This window comes from Osmerus mordax, chromosome 12 (genome assembly GCF_038355195.1).
Source record: "Osmerus mordax isolate fOsmMor3 chromosome 12, fOsmMor3.pri, whole genome shotgun sequence".
Lineage (NCBI taxonomy): Eukaryota > Metazoa > Chordata > Actinopteri > Osmeriformes > Osmeridae > Osmerus > Osmerus mordax.
Genome location: NC_090061.1, coordinates 17,986,175 through 18,002,157, shown reverse-complemented (window position 1 = coordinate 18,002,157; position 15,983 = coordinate 17,986,175). Strand labels below are relative to the sequence as shown.

Genomic DNA, 15,983 nt, shown 5'->3' with positions numbered 1-15,983 from the left:
CTCATTTCACACGTATATAATGTACTGAGAAGCAAATCATGGAATTTACTTTACAGGATCTTTAAACCTCAAACAAAATAAAATGCCATGTTACTTAACGTTATGTGCCACTCATTAGGCTACGTCTATTTAACCGATTTTAAAGTAGCTAACTAGCTTTTTTCCTCTGTTTCGGTGAAGTTGATACTTTCATCTTGGTGAATTCTGCAGCAAAAAGGTCGAGGAGGACAACCGTTTAGAGAGAAAGCAATTCCCCATTAATCTGTCGCATCAAAATTTTGATTTGGGTCACAAAAGTCTTGAAATTTGAGTGAGAATGTGTCGCCCGCATAGTCTTAGGCGGCAGCCATGTCTTGGCCCCCGTTACACTGTTTTGACGTTAGCCTCAGTCAGACTCGGGTCACTCACTGGCAGTGTTCACAATGTTGTATTTCACTCCATTCTACACCAAAAACGTCAGGGAGGACTGCTTTTTGTAGATACGAGCTTGCTGAAAACTATAGGCCCACTCACTTTTGCACTGGCCCGCCTAAAATACCACTTCTGCCTACGCCCCTGGTGCACACACAAGGTCTGGTCAAGGTAGGGTTCTGGTTGTGTGTTTTTTATTTATGGATGAGTTCAATGTACGTGTGTGTGTGTGTTACCTGCATGATGCTAGGCAGCTCTGCGGTGTAGTAGTATTGGTGATGAGAGTTGGTGGCTGCCAGAGAGAGATGGTACTCATTCCGTACCTCCATCAGTTTCTGGTCACACTCCCCCAGTCTGACACTCAGCTGGGGGGACAGAGGGAGAGAAGGAAGGAAGGAAGGAAGGAAGGAGGGAAGGAGAGGTAGAAGAGGGAAATTGGAGGAGTGGGGTTATAGTGAAGTAGGGATACAGAGAAGGACGGGAGGGGGGATGTAAGGGAGGATGGAAGGCTGTGTTAGAAGTGCTGGCCTGTTCTCACTTGCAGCCTAGGTCAGTTTACCTTTGGCCTGTATGAAGCCAGCCTACCAGCCTTCTATAGTCTACCTTGGTGCTTAACTTCTGCAGGCCTGTTCTGAAGTGGAAGATCCCATGCTCATTCCTCCGAGACCTGGAGAATGTCACACACACAGACAATACGTAACATGAACAGCTGTCAGACATGTTTCATACATCAACATGTATCCTGGCGTACAGCTGCCCTTTCTAGCCATAGCTATAAGATACTTAACAGACTATAATAAGAGGTGGTTAACTGGTTAGCAGGCTAACAGGCAGGCAGTGTATCAGGCCAAGAGCAGCCTCCCCACCTGGCCTGGGCATCAGCAGCCTTCTCCCTGGCTGTGTTAGCAATGTGGCTCAACTGGAAATAGCTCTTCTTCAGTTTGTGGAGCTCCCTTAGAGCTCCCACCACCTCCCTCTGGACCCTCTGGAGCTGTTCCAGACCCTGCACACATACAAACACACACTCAACACACATGCAAGTACACACACAACAAACACACTTGCAACACTCACACACAACACACACACAGCACATGTAAGCACACACACGACATATGCAAGCACACAAAATACACACATAACATACAGTACCAGTCAAAAGTTTGGACACATTTTCACATTCAATTGGAAAATGTGTCCAAACTTTTGACTGGTACTGTATGCAAGCACGTACAACATACACACAACACAGGCAGAACAGCAAACAAATAAAATCACATTAATTTGCAAAAATTACACTGGGTAGGTCCAGTGAATGGTCCATTCGTGTTTTAATTTTGACTGACAGTTTACAAGTAGTCATAGTGATACCACAGTGCAGTCTGTGCTAACCCAGCACACAACACCCACACAGCAGCGCCTGACACAACATAATCCTTGTCTGTCTTTCTATCTTGAGAAAGTGATGGGTGGTAAACATGTGACACATAAATAAAGTGTTTCCTTGAGAATAATTTACAGCACAACTGAGAGAGAGAAAGAGAAAATAAAGAAAGTTAATCTCTGGTTAGCATCTTTGTGGTTTGATGAGGGGAATCTCTGTGGGTGTCAAACAGATTTACCTACTAAGGTAATCGGTGAATCAATTCTGCAAATCGCTATTATTGACTGTTTCAGTTCATTTCAACAAATGTATTTTATCTCTACATTCCTACAGACTCCATTGTATATTTCCCCAATGCGTGTCAGACTAAAGTGAGAAAATAATGGTTGGTGTGTGTGCCAATGTGTGTATTTGTGTGTGTGCCAGTGTCTTTGGGAGAGAGAGTGTGTGAGTGTGTGTCTATGTGTGTGTCAGTATACACCCGTGCATGCCAGTGTCTCTGTGTGTCTCACCCTCTTGGCGCGAGGCTCTTTGGCGTTGCGAACGCTCTTCAAGGCGTCGGTTGACAGGGAGCGATACCCCTCAGCCGCATTCAGCCGAGACACTGCGGTCTGAGCTGTAGCGTCCACCAGTGACCTCCACACTGAGAACACACTCCTGGGACACACACACATATTGTCCTTCTGAGGTGGGAGAGCACAGTCTACATGTAATACGTAAATGATTCAGTGGACTCTGCTGCTAACCCACCCAGAACTGAGTGAGTCTCCCTTGCCTCTCTGCCAGTCTCTCTTCTGGTACTGCAGTGCCAGCCTCTGAAGAGCCTGGAAGAGACACACAACACACCTCAACATATCCCTCAATATATATAAACGCATGGCCAACTCCTTCCCAATGAACACACAGATACCCCAACAACACACTGTACATGTAACACAGCTTACACCAGCAACACACTCTTTACCAACAACAGCAACAGATCAACTTCAACATACACTTCAGTACACAGAACTTACCTGTAAAACACACAACATACCTTAACCAACATCTACTTTACACACTACATTTAGCAGACGCTCTTATCCAGAGCGACTTACAGTAAGTACAGGGACATTCCCCCGAGGCAAGTAGGGTGAAGTGCCTTGCCCAAGGACACAACGTCAGTTGGCATGACCGGGAATCGAACTGGCAACCTTCGGATTACTAGCCCGCTTCCCTCACCGCTCAGCCACCTGACTCCCACTGACACTGACACCTGACACTATTCACCACACACTCACTTTACCAACACACACTCATCTCTCGAGTCTCGACATAGATACACCTCAACAAAAAAGGCAGGTAAGTCTTGTTTTCAGAAGAACTTGCATAGATATTTATGGCCAGACCAGCAGAAGACTGGTAGCTGTTTTGAGTAAAAACAGTAGAGACTTTTATCATCAGCATACTAGTCTGAACACCAGCACCTAAGTGTCAACACATACACACACAAGCGCAAACAAACATACGCCTACTGTTTACTTCCTATTCAAAGTACACAAGAGCTACCTGTGTAACTGACCCCAGCAGGGTCAGAAACACACACAAACGCGCATGCACACACACACACACAAAGCTCTCTAGTCCCTGAAGCTCCTGGTTCACAAGGTCTTTGCTCCCCATCACCTGCTTGCTACATTCCATAGTCTTTCCCTAGGTCTTCCCCTCTCTATTCCCCTCTCTCTTCCCCCCTCTCTCTCCTTTGTATGAATTATTCCTCTTTCAATCTCTCTTGCACTTTGTTTCTCTCCTTCAGTATCTCACAATCTCTCATCTCCACAGTCCATCTCTCTCTCTGTCTCTGGTCTATTTTATCCTGGGCGAAAGTGTGTGTGTGTGTGGGGGGGGGGGCATTCTCTTCAAGGACAGCAATCTCCATCGTCCCTCCACTTCCTCACCTCTGGACACCAACACACCACTCAGGAACTGAAATAGTCACCAGAGGGTCAATATTTGGGCAAGCAACATTACAGTAAAGTGAGGGCTTCCAGGAAAGGTTCTGGAGTCGGGGAAGAGAGCTGCTCCAAATAGCCCAGTAGGAGAAGACACAAACACACATTGTTCACTATGTAATTACTCGAGGGGGGAGGGGGGGGGGCAGACGTGATGTTATGGTTAACACACACACACACACATTACAGATCTCCCACCTGAGCATACTCTTTCTCTATGGCAGCCCGTTGTTTACTGAAGGACCTTAAGGGGGAACAAAAAATTGATATTAGCACACATTCAGTACACAGGAGGATACTGATCTCCTCTTCCGCTTTCTTCTAAGTTTCTAGATGGTGATAGGGGAACGGGGGAGATATGGTGCAGAGCGGGGAGGGTTGGGGAGGAGCAAGCATGAGATAGGGTGGGTGAAGATGAGTGAGGTATAGGGGGTAAAATTGCGGGAGGATGGGTGTGGTAAGGGGTGAGGGACTGGTAGAACATGGGTCAGGGGAGTTTCTAGACGCAAGCTGAGGCCAGTTGTACTGTTAGAGGGGCCAGTTACATTAAACATTATTGTTGTCATAGTTTTCTTCACTGCATTGCAGGCATGGGCAAAAGACCACGTTTACAATTATTTAGACTCTATGTTTAGGGGGGCCACAAGGGGGTCCGGGTCCAAGGCTATTGTCAAAGGGGTACTGACAGAGGGGAGACAGGGGGAGATAAGGGGTGAGGGCAGGCTAAGGAGTCAGACCTAATGTCCTCCAGGAGCTCTCCTTCCTGCTGCTGCTTGGTGTGCAGACGACCCAGCTGCTCTGCAAACACTAGCTTCGCCTGCTGGGTCTCCTTCACCTGTACACCCACACAACACAAAAATAGACAGACAAATACCGTACATATCATCAAAAATACACGTGGTAAAAAATATTTGCATTACTCTCTACATTTAAATGCACTGCCATTTAGCATAAATCTGACTTCTGTTCCGTTGCTACACACATTGAGGCATGATCGACTGCAGATGTTTGTATTTTATTCACATCATGATTCGTCTTACACAACATCATAGTTTTTATAATCGACATTATTACTTCTGATTATTGTTACAAAGTTCCGCATTAACATTGGACAGGAGTCAGACTTCGGAACCTCTCTGGCTACTCTTTGCTGTTCACCTCGCTTTAGATTAGATTATAGATTATGATGTCTTCTTACCTTTCTCGGAGGTGGTTGCATTCTACTTCACCAAGCTAGTATATCTTTGACAATAGTTCGCCCAAACTTATTATTGTCCTTCATGCCGCTATTAACGTTTGCAGCAGCAAGGAGACAGTACCACTTCCCGTGTGTTTCTGACAGCGGGCGGTGAGAGCATAGATATAGTCTTTATATATATCTATGGGTACGAGAGCATCACTGACTGCTTCTACATTCAATGCACTGGCGCCACCTAGCGGACATGCCATGCCACTGACAACCGCGTAATAGGGGTTATGCGCAACATTCTTCTTATAGGCTTCACTATTCCCGGTGTTCTGCCGGTTTTCATACCTTGTTAGATTTTCCTAATGCAGGGCAAAAGCGAACTTTAACTTGATGGGCTTTGTAGGACCATTCGATGGCTAGAATATAATGTTAGGACACCGGGAAAGCACAAATAAATTATAGTAGACCATACACAGGGTGAAAATATGACCCCTTGGGTCCTGTTCAAAAAGTTTAAAGATCGGAATTATCTGGATTTTGAAATCCCTTGTTTTGCTATATAGGATCAAGTAATCTAACTTACGTTTGTGCTGTTTTTTCAAAGCAATATTGAATTGGATCACCCTGAGCCAGATAAAAACTTTTCAAGATCACCAAATTTGGATTCCTAGTGTTATAAATAGGACTATAACAATGCAGGCAGAGCCATTATCTGACCCACAAACAAATAAAAACAAACAAATATACATTCTTCACAAATAGCCTACAATGTGAATATTTTGAACTGTGTTTCAAAATCAGATAAAGGCTAAATATCCAATAGTTAACTAAAGATCTTTCAGATTTCATCTTCGGTTGTGGATAGACCAGCTTTTTGAAACTCTTCTTTTAGGAAACTGATCTCAAGTCTGACTTTGGTTTGCTGAAATTGGAAAAAAGAGATGTGTTCCTCTGCCAGACAAATCTGTACTTCTGCTCTTTCATATACATTTATGAATATGAACTACATGACCAATTTCAAGTTTTATTATATTCGGCTCCTTAAATCCACCCTGAATCCATGTCAGAAATATTAATCTTTATCAAGTGTTGCACAGTCAGTGCAACACTTGTCAGTCAGTCTGTGAAGAAGTAAAGAAAGCTTTATTGCTTGCGGCCGGCTGCAAGGAGACAAAAACATCATGGTGGTCACAAAGTTTGTCTGTTAGCATGTTGTGTTAGCTAACCATTTACAGTTTTTCACAATTGCTAAAACACATTCTTGAAACAGTCACCCATTTTCTCAAAACTGTAAACACAAAACCTCATCTTCAAGCACTATTTACAAAACCTCTGAATCCTCTTGCAAAATGAAACTTTCGCCTCAAAACAGTTTTACCTGTGCTCAAAATCAAGCTTTCGCCTCAAAACAGATTTACCTGTGCTCAAAATCAAACACTGCTCTCAAATCATAAACAAAGTGATCAAAATGATATACACTATTAAGCAGTCAGTAAATACATAAAAAAATTGAAAACACATTGTTCAAAACATAACAAATTTTTACGTAACCTCAAAACAAATTTCATATTTATCCGTCATTGTCTTTTGATGAACGACAACATGTTCTATCATAGTAGCTCAAAATGTATCAGAAATTACTACTCTGCTTTGCTGTTTGCAATTTGTTTTGTTCTTTCTCCTCCTTGTACCCCTATACAGTACTGTACCCCGCATCTCACTACTCACAACTCACTCTTGTTCTTTGTTGATATGAACCTGCAACCAGTCAAAATCTATTGAGCAGTCATTACTGTTACTGTAACAAATGGAAAGCACAATGTTCAGGGCCATACAATTTGTTCATTGTACAGTATACAGCCTACAATGCACTGTACTACAGTATACAATACTACAGTAAAAGGGACAAAAATCTAAGGAGTAAACATGTGATCAATGTGCTTCTTCTTGTCTTTGGGCTGGGTCAGGCCAGAGCACTTCGTCGACATCACAAGCAATATTTTCCCATCTTCAACAACCTGTTTGCTCTCTGAACTGGCTTATATTGGTTGTGTCACATCATTTGAAACAAGTTAAATCAATTTGAGTGGTTGTGTTTTGTCAATTACATGTTTTCTCTATTTGTATTTGATTGTTGCCATTTGTGTTTACCAGTATGGATGACATGTGCATTAGAGTGCAGAATGTGTTTTGAGAATGAGAGTTTTGCTGAAAAGTCTATGTGAGATCTGCAAATTGTGTTTTACCATGTGAAATGGTTTAAGGTATTGACAACAGACTGCACAATTAGCTACATGAGTTCAGGCAACTGAGAACTTTGTTCAGCCAATGGGTTTTAGTGTTTTAGCAATTCAGAAAAACTGTAAACGAAACCGCTCTCCACAGTCATTGGTTCATACACAGACATGCAACTGTCACATGGCTCTTCTTTCATTGGTTCCTTTGCATAGATCTTGCACGTGTGTGTGTGAGTGTGTGCGTGTCTGCGTGTGTGCGTCTTGACGTGGCCCTGCTTAAGGCCGATATATGCTTCTCCGTTTTCCAAAAAACGGACACATGGGAACGCCCTCCTCTACGGGGAACGCCCTCTCTGAGCTCTCCGAGAGCCCTCGGAGAGCCCCGGAGAGCTCGACGTGCACCTCCTGAATTTTCTAACTATCTGTCGTAATTTTGGATAGTTACGGATACCCCCTTGGCTGTGATTGGTCAGTATTAAGAACCGTTTGCGTCAGGGGCGGGGTTGCCGTGATAAACAGGACGAACAGAATCCTTTGACCGCCATTGCTGTAAGTTTTTACAATTCATATTTCAGCTAAACAGTACATGTAAATCAGCATCTGAATTCAAATGTGCCGAGAAATGGGCAGTGTAGTTGCTGAAAATGTGCGTATTTTATTGATGAAACGGCTAATTTGTAAATTTGCACCGACTTCTCGATAACCTAGGTAAATAAACACTCGACGATGACTTACAAAAAAACGTTGCGCAACCTACTCTTCTGGCGGTGAATTGTTTTCAGCACCCACTGCCCTCGGAGTACTATAAATTCAACGAATCCGTCCGACTCCGTCCGTATGTCTGTCCGTAACGGAGTCGGAGTAGTATAATTCGGCCTTAAGAGTGAGAGGAGGAAGAGGAGGACAAGGAAGAGGACAAGGAAGAGGAGGGAGAGGATGACAAGGAGGAGGATAAGGAGGAGGAAGACAAGAAGAAGGAGGATGAGGAGGAGGAAGAGGAGAAGAAGAAGGAGGAGGAGGAGAAAAAAGAAGGAGAACGGTGATCTCTAATGAGATTTGGGGCACCGTGGTTGACCATGTGCTCAACCATGGTTTGAGCATGAGGGAGGCTGGCCAGAAGGTCCAACCAAATCTCAGCCGCTTCACAGTTGCTCCCATCATTAGAACCTTTAGAATGGAGAACAGGTATGAATTATATTTGCCTTGTGTACTGAAATACTGCATATCAATAGAATACAGTGTGCTCATTGTATTTGTATTTTGCAGGACTGAAAGAGAACCACACCGTGGAGGAAGAACATGCACTTTCACAGCCGAACAGGAGACTGACATTGTGAAAATGGTTCTTGAAAACAATACTATCACACTCCGACAGATACAAACCAGGATCCTGGCTGACCATGCCACATTCAGAAACATCCAGACCGTCAGCCTCTCTACACTGGACCGTGTTCTCCGAAGGAATGCCATGCGGATGAAACAAGTGTACAGGGTCCTATTCGACCGGAACACAGACCACATCAAGGAGTTACGCCAAGAGTTTGTGCTTTTACAGTTTTTCTCGATTGCTAACACACAAAAATGGTATGTGTAAGCCATCCCCACAAAACCATTTTGCCAAATCCCAGCATAAAGACCATGTACCCCAATCTTTAAACACAATTTACCATTTTTGACACATTTCTCAGGTTCATTCACACTTCTTTGCAAAAGTCTAAACACACCTCTTACTTTAAGACACAATTATCACCATTATGTCATTCAGAAAACACTGCCATTTGATAAGTAAACCCAAAACAGTGCAATTCAAACACCCGTAACAACCAATTATCCATGTGTAAGCATTAACAAGCAAATATACTCAACAAGCAATCAGGGGTTTGGAATGAATACAAAGGTAAGCTCATCTGTACTTTGAAATCATGGACGCAAATATCAGAAGAAAAGGAAGAATTGTCCAAATGAGAGGAGGTGGACAAGGGAGAGGAAGAGGCAGAGGAAGAGGAAGAAGAACAACAATCTCAAATGAGATCAATGCCACACTATGACAGAAATCCCTATGACAGAACAACCTTCTCCAAGCCATGGAAGAGGGCATTTTCCCTGCTGTTTGGCTAGAGAAAACATTGCCTGTGATGTTGAGGAAAATCTTTGGCCTGACCCTGGTCAGAGATAGGATGCTGACCCACAATGAACAGTACTGTACTCAAGCTCTGTTACCCAGGTAAAAATTATTTGTTTATTTCCTTGTTTTCTTAGCCTTTGTTCCCCAAATTACAATTTACAGCAATACATTTGTGTTGTTGACTAACAGTACTACTATTTCTATACTGTGACCACTACAGTAACAAGAGCTCAAAATGCAATTGCTGTATAATGTAAATAGAAAATAAACAGCCTGTAAGAAGGACAATTGCAGTAATTGTGAGTTTTATGATTTTCATCATGTCAAACTCATGAGGTGGAAGATATCTAGAATTCAGGGACACGTTATAGTCAATGGTTCTTGAAAACCTTTTTATAATAGTGTTTTCAATTCCTCCCAGCAGTGTCTAAAGGGTATTCAGAAGGTTGAATTTATTTGACGGCTTTGTGTGTATTTTGAATGCAAAGTTAGGTTTATACGACAGATAATATGGTTTTGACTACAGTGTTTGATTTTGGGTCAAAAGTCAAGGGTTTGGCCAAAACAGTGTAAGTATGAAGATGTGTGTATAGAGTTTGGAGAAAACACAGTACACATTCAAGAAATGTGTCTTGGCAATTGAGAAAAACTGTAAGTCCCATACATTCAGCACTGACATGTATTGTACCTGTAATCCAATATTGTTCCTTTTCTACAGTGTCTCACTGTAGTTCACTGTGTTGACCCATCTGTGTCCATACTATAACTTGCATTATCATGTTGTCTGTTCCAGCGGATCCAGGAGCATGACACAGCTAATGAGCTATATGTATACCTATTCATTGATGAGGTTGGATTCAACCTGGTGAAGAGGAGGCGCCGGGGCAGAAATGTCATTGGCCAGCACGCCATTGTTGAGGTCCCCGGCCAGCGTGATGGGAACATCACTTTGTGTGCTGCAATGGGTTGAGCAGGCCCGTTGACAGTACTGTACTGTTCAGAAATAAAACTTTTTTTGCCGCATATGTGTGCTGTTTTATGTTTGACTTTGAAAAAACTAGGCCTACACTGAGACATTTTACATTTTAAAAGCATCTTTTTTTTGCTCCTCATTTACAACTCAAAATACGAGTGAAGTGTAGAATTAAATAGATGTCTTCTCATACTGTACTGTCCTGTCACTGTACATACTGTCCTGTAACTGTACATACTGTCCTGTCACTGTACATACTGTCCTGTCACTGTACATACTGTCCTGTCACTGTACATACTGTCCTGTCACTGTAGGCTACATACGTTTGCACTGGCACCAATTACTGTTATATGTTGTTTTATATGGCATCATGGTCCTGGGGAAATAGGTTTAGTCCTTTGGTCCTAAAGGTTTAGTATACTCTATTGTTTATTTTGTATTTATTTAGGAGGTTTATTACATTATATGTTTGCTTGTCATAGGTGTAAACTTGTTCTGAGTACTTATATGTCATGTTATTGCCTTCTGAGTAGCCTACTTATATGTCATGTTATGCCAGGTTGCTTTGCGTTATCTTGTCCTAAGAATTTCAGTGCCCAGTCTGACCCTGTGTTGGTCTGTGCATCTTGAACTTGAAACTCTGTTTCGTTTTTAGTATGTACAACCATATGTAATTGAAAATGACAATAAAATACACTTGACCTGAATAGTAGCCAGTAGCCAACAACAATTGTATATTGCCACCAACTGAGTTTGCGCATTGCTTCTTACATTAAGGGATGTTGGCAGTGAAACCAAATTGCGCACAATACTGAGGCAACGCAAACGCAGCGCAAGGGAAGTTCACAAAGCTCCAAGCCAGACAGCCAGCCAGCCTGATATTACTGCATTTATTTGTCTGCACCCCTTTTTAGATCCTACAGTATTGCAATTGTGACCACCAACTTCATACTAATAGCTAACTAGCTAACCAACATTGTATTTGATAGTAGCTCGCACGAGTATCCTTAGACCTACTTTACGTATTAGTTGTTACAATTGTTGTCATAATTTCCCTTCGGAGATTCAAGCCAGCAGACTTTAATTTTGGAAAACCAGACGCTGATTGAGCCAAACCAGGCGTTAATTTCGTGTGGTTTGCTAGACACTTCTCAAAAAGCAGGCGTTTATTTAGACGCCTGCTTTGAACGTGTCACGTGACACGGTTCGATTTGAGGCGAAAAAGACGCCGACTTTGTATGGAAGTCGGCACAATGGACACCGTCTTTGCATGCAAAGTCGGCGTTAATTACGCGTGGTTGACACACGGGGGCGTCTTAATACTTGCCCACTAGGCCTGCCATAATTTTTGACTGTCTGTACACGGCCGTTTTTTAACGTCTGTACACGTATTGACGTCTGTACACGGCCGTTTTTAACGTCTGTACACGTTTAAAATTGGGTGCTACCACTTCATTCGTTTCTGAGGGGAAACCAGATAACGATCATTGCAAGAGAGAAAGCCTGTCCACACTCAACCAATCTTGATTGAATTAAGGTTAAGAAATAGGCTAATATAAATTGGCAGTGACATTATCAACAACTGTATGCTATTTGTAAGCTACTGAAAAATGTTTGTATACTAACTATATCTTTCACATTTCGAAAAAGGTATACATTTAAGTTCGCTAAAGTTCCCACTAGATGGCAGTGTGAGAGCACAAATAGTAAGGGCAAAGCCTCTGGTCAATGTGATGGGTATACCCACAACCTGACCTCACAATCTATTCGTAACATAGTGTACGTCTTTCTATGTCCCTCGATTTCGTATACTATGTTACGAAAAACCGAACCACAAGGTGGCGCTTCACCCGAAATGTCACCTAAAATTTGTGTAGCTTATCGTAAATTAATATTCAAATACTGCATTCATATCCACAATAACAATTATACAAATATAAAATATATATTACTGTACAATATTTACATATTGCTCTCTGCTTTAAAGATAAATTCGGAGGTGCTTTGCGAGCACCCGTTTGTGGCATTTTAACGGGACGGATCTTCAGTATTTTCAGTATGGAATTACGCCTTGACCTTCATCAATCGCCTGTCAATCAAAATGTGACATCCTTGGTTACGGCGCTGACAAGTGACGTCCATAGTTTTAGAAGTTGGCGGTAAGTACCTACCTAAAGATGTTCCGATTTTTTTTATTTATTGTAAATGCACCCTTTCAGGCCGAAGATGTGTAATAATTATGTAATAGTTAAGCAAGTAAACTCAAGGTAACCATGGGGATGCTCCAACGTGGAGTTCTAACTTAATTTTGTGAAAGTGCATGGTAATAAATGCATGTTAGCCATGCAACGTTAGTCAAATGGCTAATTAACGGTACGCTAGCTTCGTCAGAGCATTCATGAATGCATTAAGTTATTTAATTAAATACTAATAATATTTATGTCTCCCTTGTCCTTCCCCTGTGTGCACCTTCCCCTTCTATAATTGTATGTTTTGCTCCTTCCCAATATCCTCCCCTGTCTTTGCCCCCCCCCCACCCCCCCCCAACACACACCTGTCTCCTCAGATTCATCTGTCATCTCTCTTTAACATTGACCTCCATATTCTATTTGTCTACTTGTCTGCCTCTCGTCTCATTGCCTGTTGTCCATCTGTCTGTCTGTCTTCCTGTACTGTATATTTATTGTCTGTCTGCCTTGTCCTTTTGTCCTTCTGTGTGCCCGCCATTTCTGGCCCGCCCCAACGGTTCTTTTAAGAACCAAAGTTCTGCTGTCAAGTAAGTTTAACATTTAAACAATAGTCATGTTTAATTAAGTATTGTCATAATCCAATAATAACTAGAGAGGATACAATTTCTGGGGAAATTGTAGGGTGTGCTTGCTTGCGTCGGTTGCATAGGGGTCTGTATATTTTATATAAAAATGCATCGGGCCTACTTATTATTTATAAAGATTACATAGATTTAAAAGCATCTTTTTTTTGCTGCTCATTTACAACTCAAAATACGAGTGAAGTGTAGAATGAAATATGATGTCTTCTCATTTCCCCTGCAAGAGGCAGCTGACAGGCTGAATCAAAACGAATACATTTGGCAGACCGGTGTAAAAATTGACCTAATCTCTATGACTTAAACGTCCTTTTAAGTTGTCCCTTCTCGTGATATTTTCAGGCATTTAGCCTACTCATATTGCATTCATTCATTAATAAAGAACCCCCTTTGAAGATTATTCTACGACTTTACCGGCAGAAGATAGAATCGCGATTCAAACAGTACCATCTGCTAACTGAAAATATGCCCCCAAAAACGTAAATAAGCTTGACATTTATTTAGTGGAAAATCGCTCATTCATAAAAAGCTCACTGGTAGCGATCATTGTCAGTAACAACGCAAAATGCGATATAGCCCTGTGTGGAGAAGCTGCCCCGGTAAATTGTACTACTACAGTACAGTACTAGACTACTGCTGTGTTCGTCTTGGTAGCGATTGCGTTGGTTGAATTCGATTTAACGTTCCGTTGTACGGTTTAGGCTGAAATTAATTATTTTCATGAACAGATTGACAACGTTTAGGCTGTGGCAATGAAGTTCAGGTTAGTAGTCAGATTGTTTCAACTATTGAAAGACTTTTGAGTAAGGGGAGTGCCGAACATGTTCTGTCACCGTTTGACTTGAACAGCTGAGGAGTTTTTGTTAGCTACTCACACTAGTGTCTCGGGTAGGCTACAGCGTTGCAGTGAGCTACACTGGTTTGAAACCACAGGTAATGGTAATTTCACCAACAAATCGTTTACTAATGTCAGAATAAATCATATAACGAAAATGTATATGTGAGGAATGTTTATTTTAACGATTGAAAACAGATACATCATAGACCACTGTAGTATGTGTTGCCCGGGCAACACAGGCTAATGTCATGATGCTAATACTTCAGTGAAATAGTAGACTACCGTTTCCGAAAGTACATGTACTTCCTTTATAATATCAGCTTATATTGTACATTACACATCACAATTGTGTGTCATATCACAAAGTAAAATGAGTAAATAGTTATCACCCTGGCCTCTTTTCTTGTGGCGTTTCTGCAGCTGCCTTGCAGTAAAGCTATAGTTAGCCTAGCTATCCCCCAAGTTAACAGATGCGAAACGAATGTTCTGCCAAAGGTAGTCACGCGTGTTTTCGTGACATTATTGCAGACCGGTGTAAAAATTGACCTAATCTCTATGATTTAAACGTCATTTTAAGTTTTTCTCTTTTCATGATATTTTCAGGCATTTAGCCTACTCATATTGCATTCATTCATGAATAAACAACCCCTTTGAAGATTATTCTACGACGTTACCCGGCAGTAGAAGATGGAATCGCGATTCAAACGGTACCATCTGCTAACTGAAAATATGCCCCCCAAAACGTAAATAAGCTTTACATTTATTTAGTGGGAAATTGCTCATTCATAAAAAGCTCACCGGTAGCGATCATGGTCAGTAACAACGCAAAATGCGATATAGCCCTGTGTGGAGAAGCTGCCCCGGTAAATTGTACTACTACGGTACAGTACTAGACTACTGCTGTGTTCATCTTGGTAGCGATTGCGTTGGTTGAATTGGATTTAACGTTCCGTTGTACGGTTTAGGCTGAAATTAATTATTTTCATGAACAGATTGACAACGTTTAGGCTGTGGCAATGAAGTTCAGGTTAGTAGTTAGATAGACTTTTGATTTAAGTAAGGGGAGTGCCGAACATTTTCTGTCGCCGTTTGACTTCCTAAACAGCTGTGTACTGTAGCTAGATGTTTTTGTAGTGTGTCTCGCGTAAGCTACAGCGTTGCAGTGAGCTACACTGGTTTGAAACCACAGGTAATGGTAATTTCACCAACAAATCGTTTTCTAATGTCATAATAAATCCTACAACGAAAATGTATATGTGAGGAATGTTTATTTTAACGATTGAAAACAGATAACGCTACATCATAGACCACTGTAGTATGTGTTGCCCGGGCAACACAGGCTAATGTCATGATGCTAATACTTCCGTGAAATAGTAGACTACTGTTTCCGAAAGTAGATGTACTTCCTTAATAATATCAGCTTATATTGTACATTACACATCACAATTGTGTGTCATATCACAAAGTAAAATGAGTAAATAGTTATCACCCTGGCCTCTTTTCTTGTGGCGTTTCTGCAGCTGCCTTGCAGTAAAGCTATAGTTAGCCTAGCTATCCCCCAAGTTAACAGATGCTAAACGAATGTTCTGGCAAAGGTAGTCACGCGTGTTTTCGTGACGTTAGTGACGCAGTGACGTTAGTAACGTCAGTGACTGTGGCTAGCAAATTAGCCACCGTTAGCTTCACTTTTCGCCACAAAAACTTAACTTACGCTTAAACCATGCAACGGAACGTAAATTCCAATAGAAGCAACTCAATCGCTACCAAGACGAAACTTTTGACACCTACGTTGTCTATGTAGGCCAAATATTGACTGAGTTTTAGGGGGGCAAAAAGAAATAAAAAAAATAATAATATATATGTGAGAGAACAAAGGTTGTGCTCTCGCCGAAGGCTTGAGCACACCCAACTAGAGAGGGTACAATTTCTGGGGAAATTGTAGGGTGTGCTTGCTTGCGTCGGTTGCAGGTGTTGCAAGTTTTTCCCTTGTAGTGATATTTTCAAGCAT

General features: G+C 41.8%; 1 protein-coding gene across 3 annotated transcripts in view; it reads right to left on the bottom strand.

Moving 5' to 3' along the window:
- LOC136954169 (F-BAR and double SH3 domains protein 1-like) overlaps positions 1–5,124 on the bottom strand; it is a 31,020-nt gene extending 25,896 nt beyond the window's left edge. For all 3 annotated transcript variants that reach the window (XR_010878089.1, XR_010878088.1, XM_067247743.1), the window contains exons 1-8: positions 4,985–5,124; positions 4,524–4,621; positions 3,985–4,030; positions 2,546–2,619; positions 2,308–2,452; positions 1,278–1,414; positions 1,015–1,078; positions 648–776 (exon numbers count right to left, since the gene is read on the bottom strand). Coding sequence is in view for 1 of the 3 variants with exons in the window: in XM_067247743.1 (XP_067103844.1) it covers positions 648–776; positions 1,015–1,078; positions 1,278–1,414; positions 2,308–2,452; positions 2,546–2,619; positions 3,985–4,030; positions 4,524–4,621; positions 4,985–5,005 (714 nt within the window). In the remaining 2 variants the exon portion in view is untranslated. The remainder of the gene's footprint in view (positions 1–647; positions 777–1,014; positions 1,079–1,277; positions 1,415–2,307; positions 2,453–2,545; positions 2,620–3,984; positions 4,031–4,523; positions 4,622–4,984) is intronic.
- Between the last annotated feature and the right edge of the window lie 10,859 nt (positions 5,125–15,983).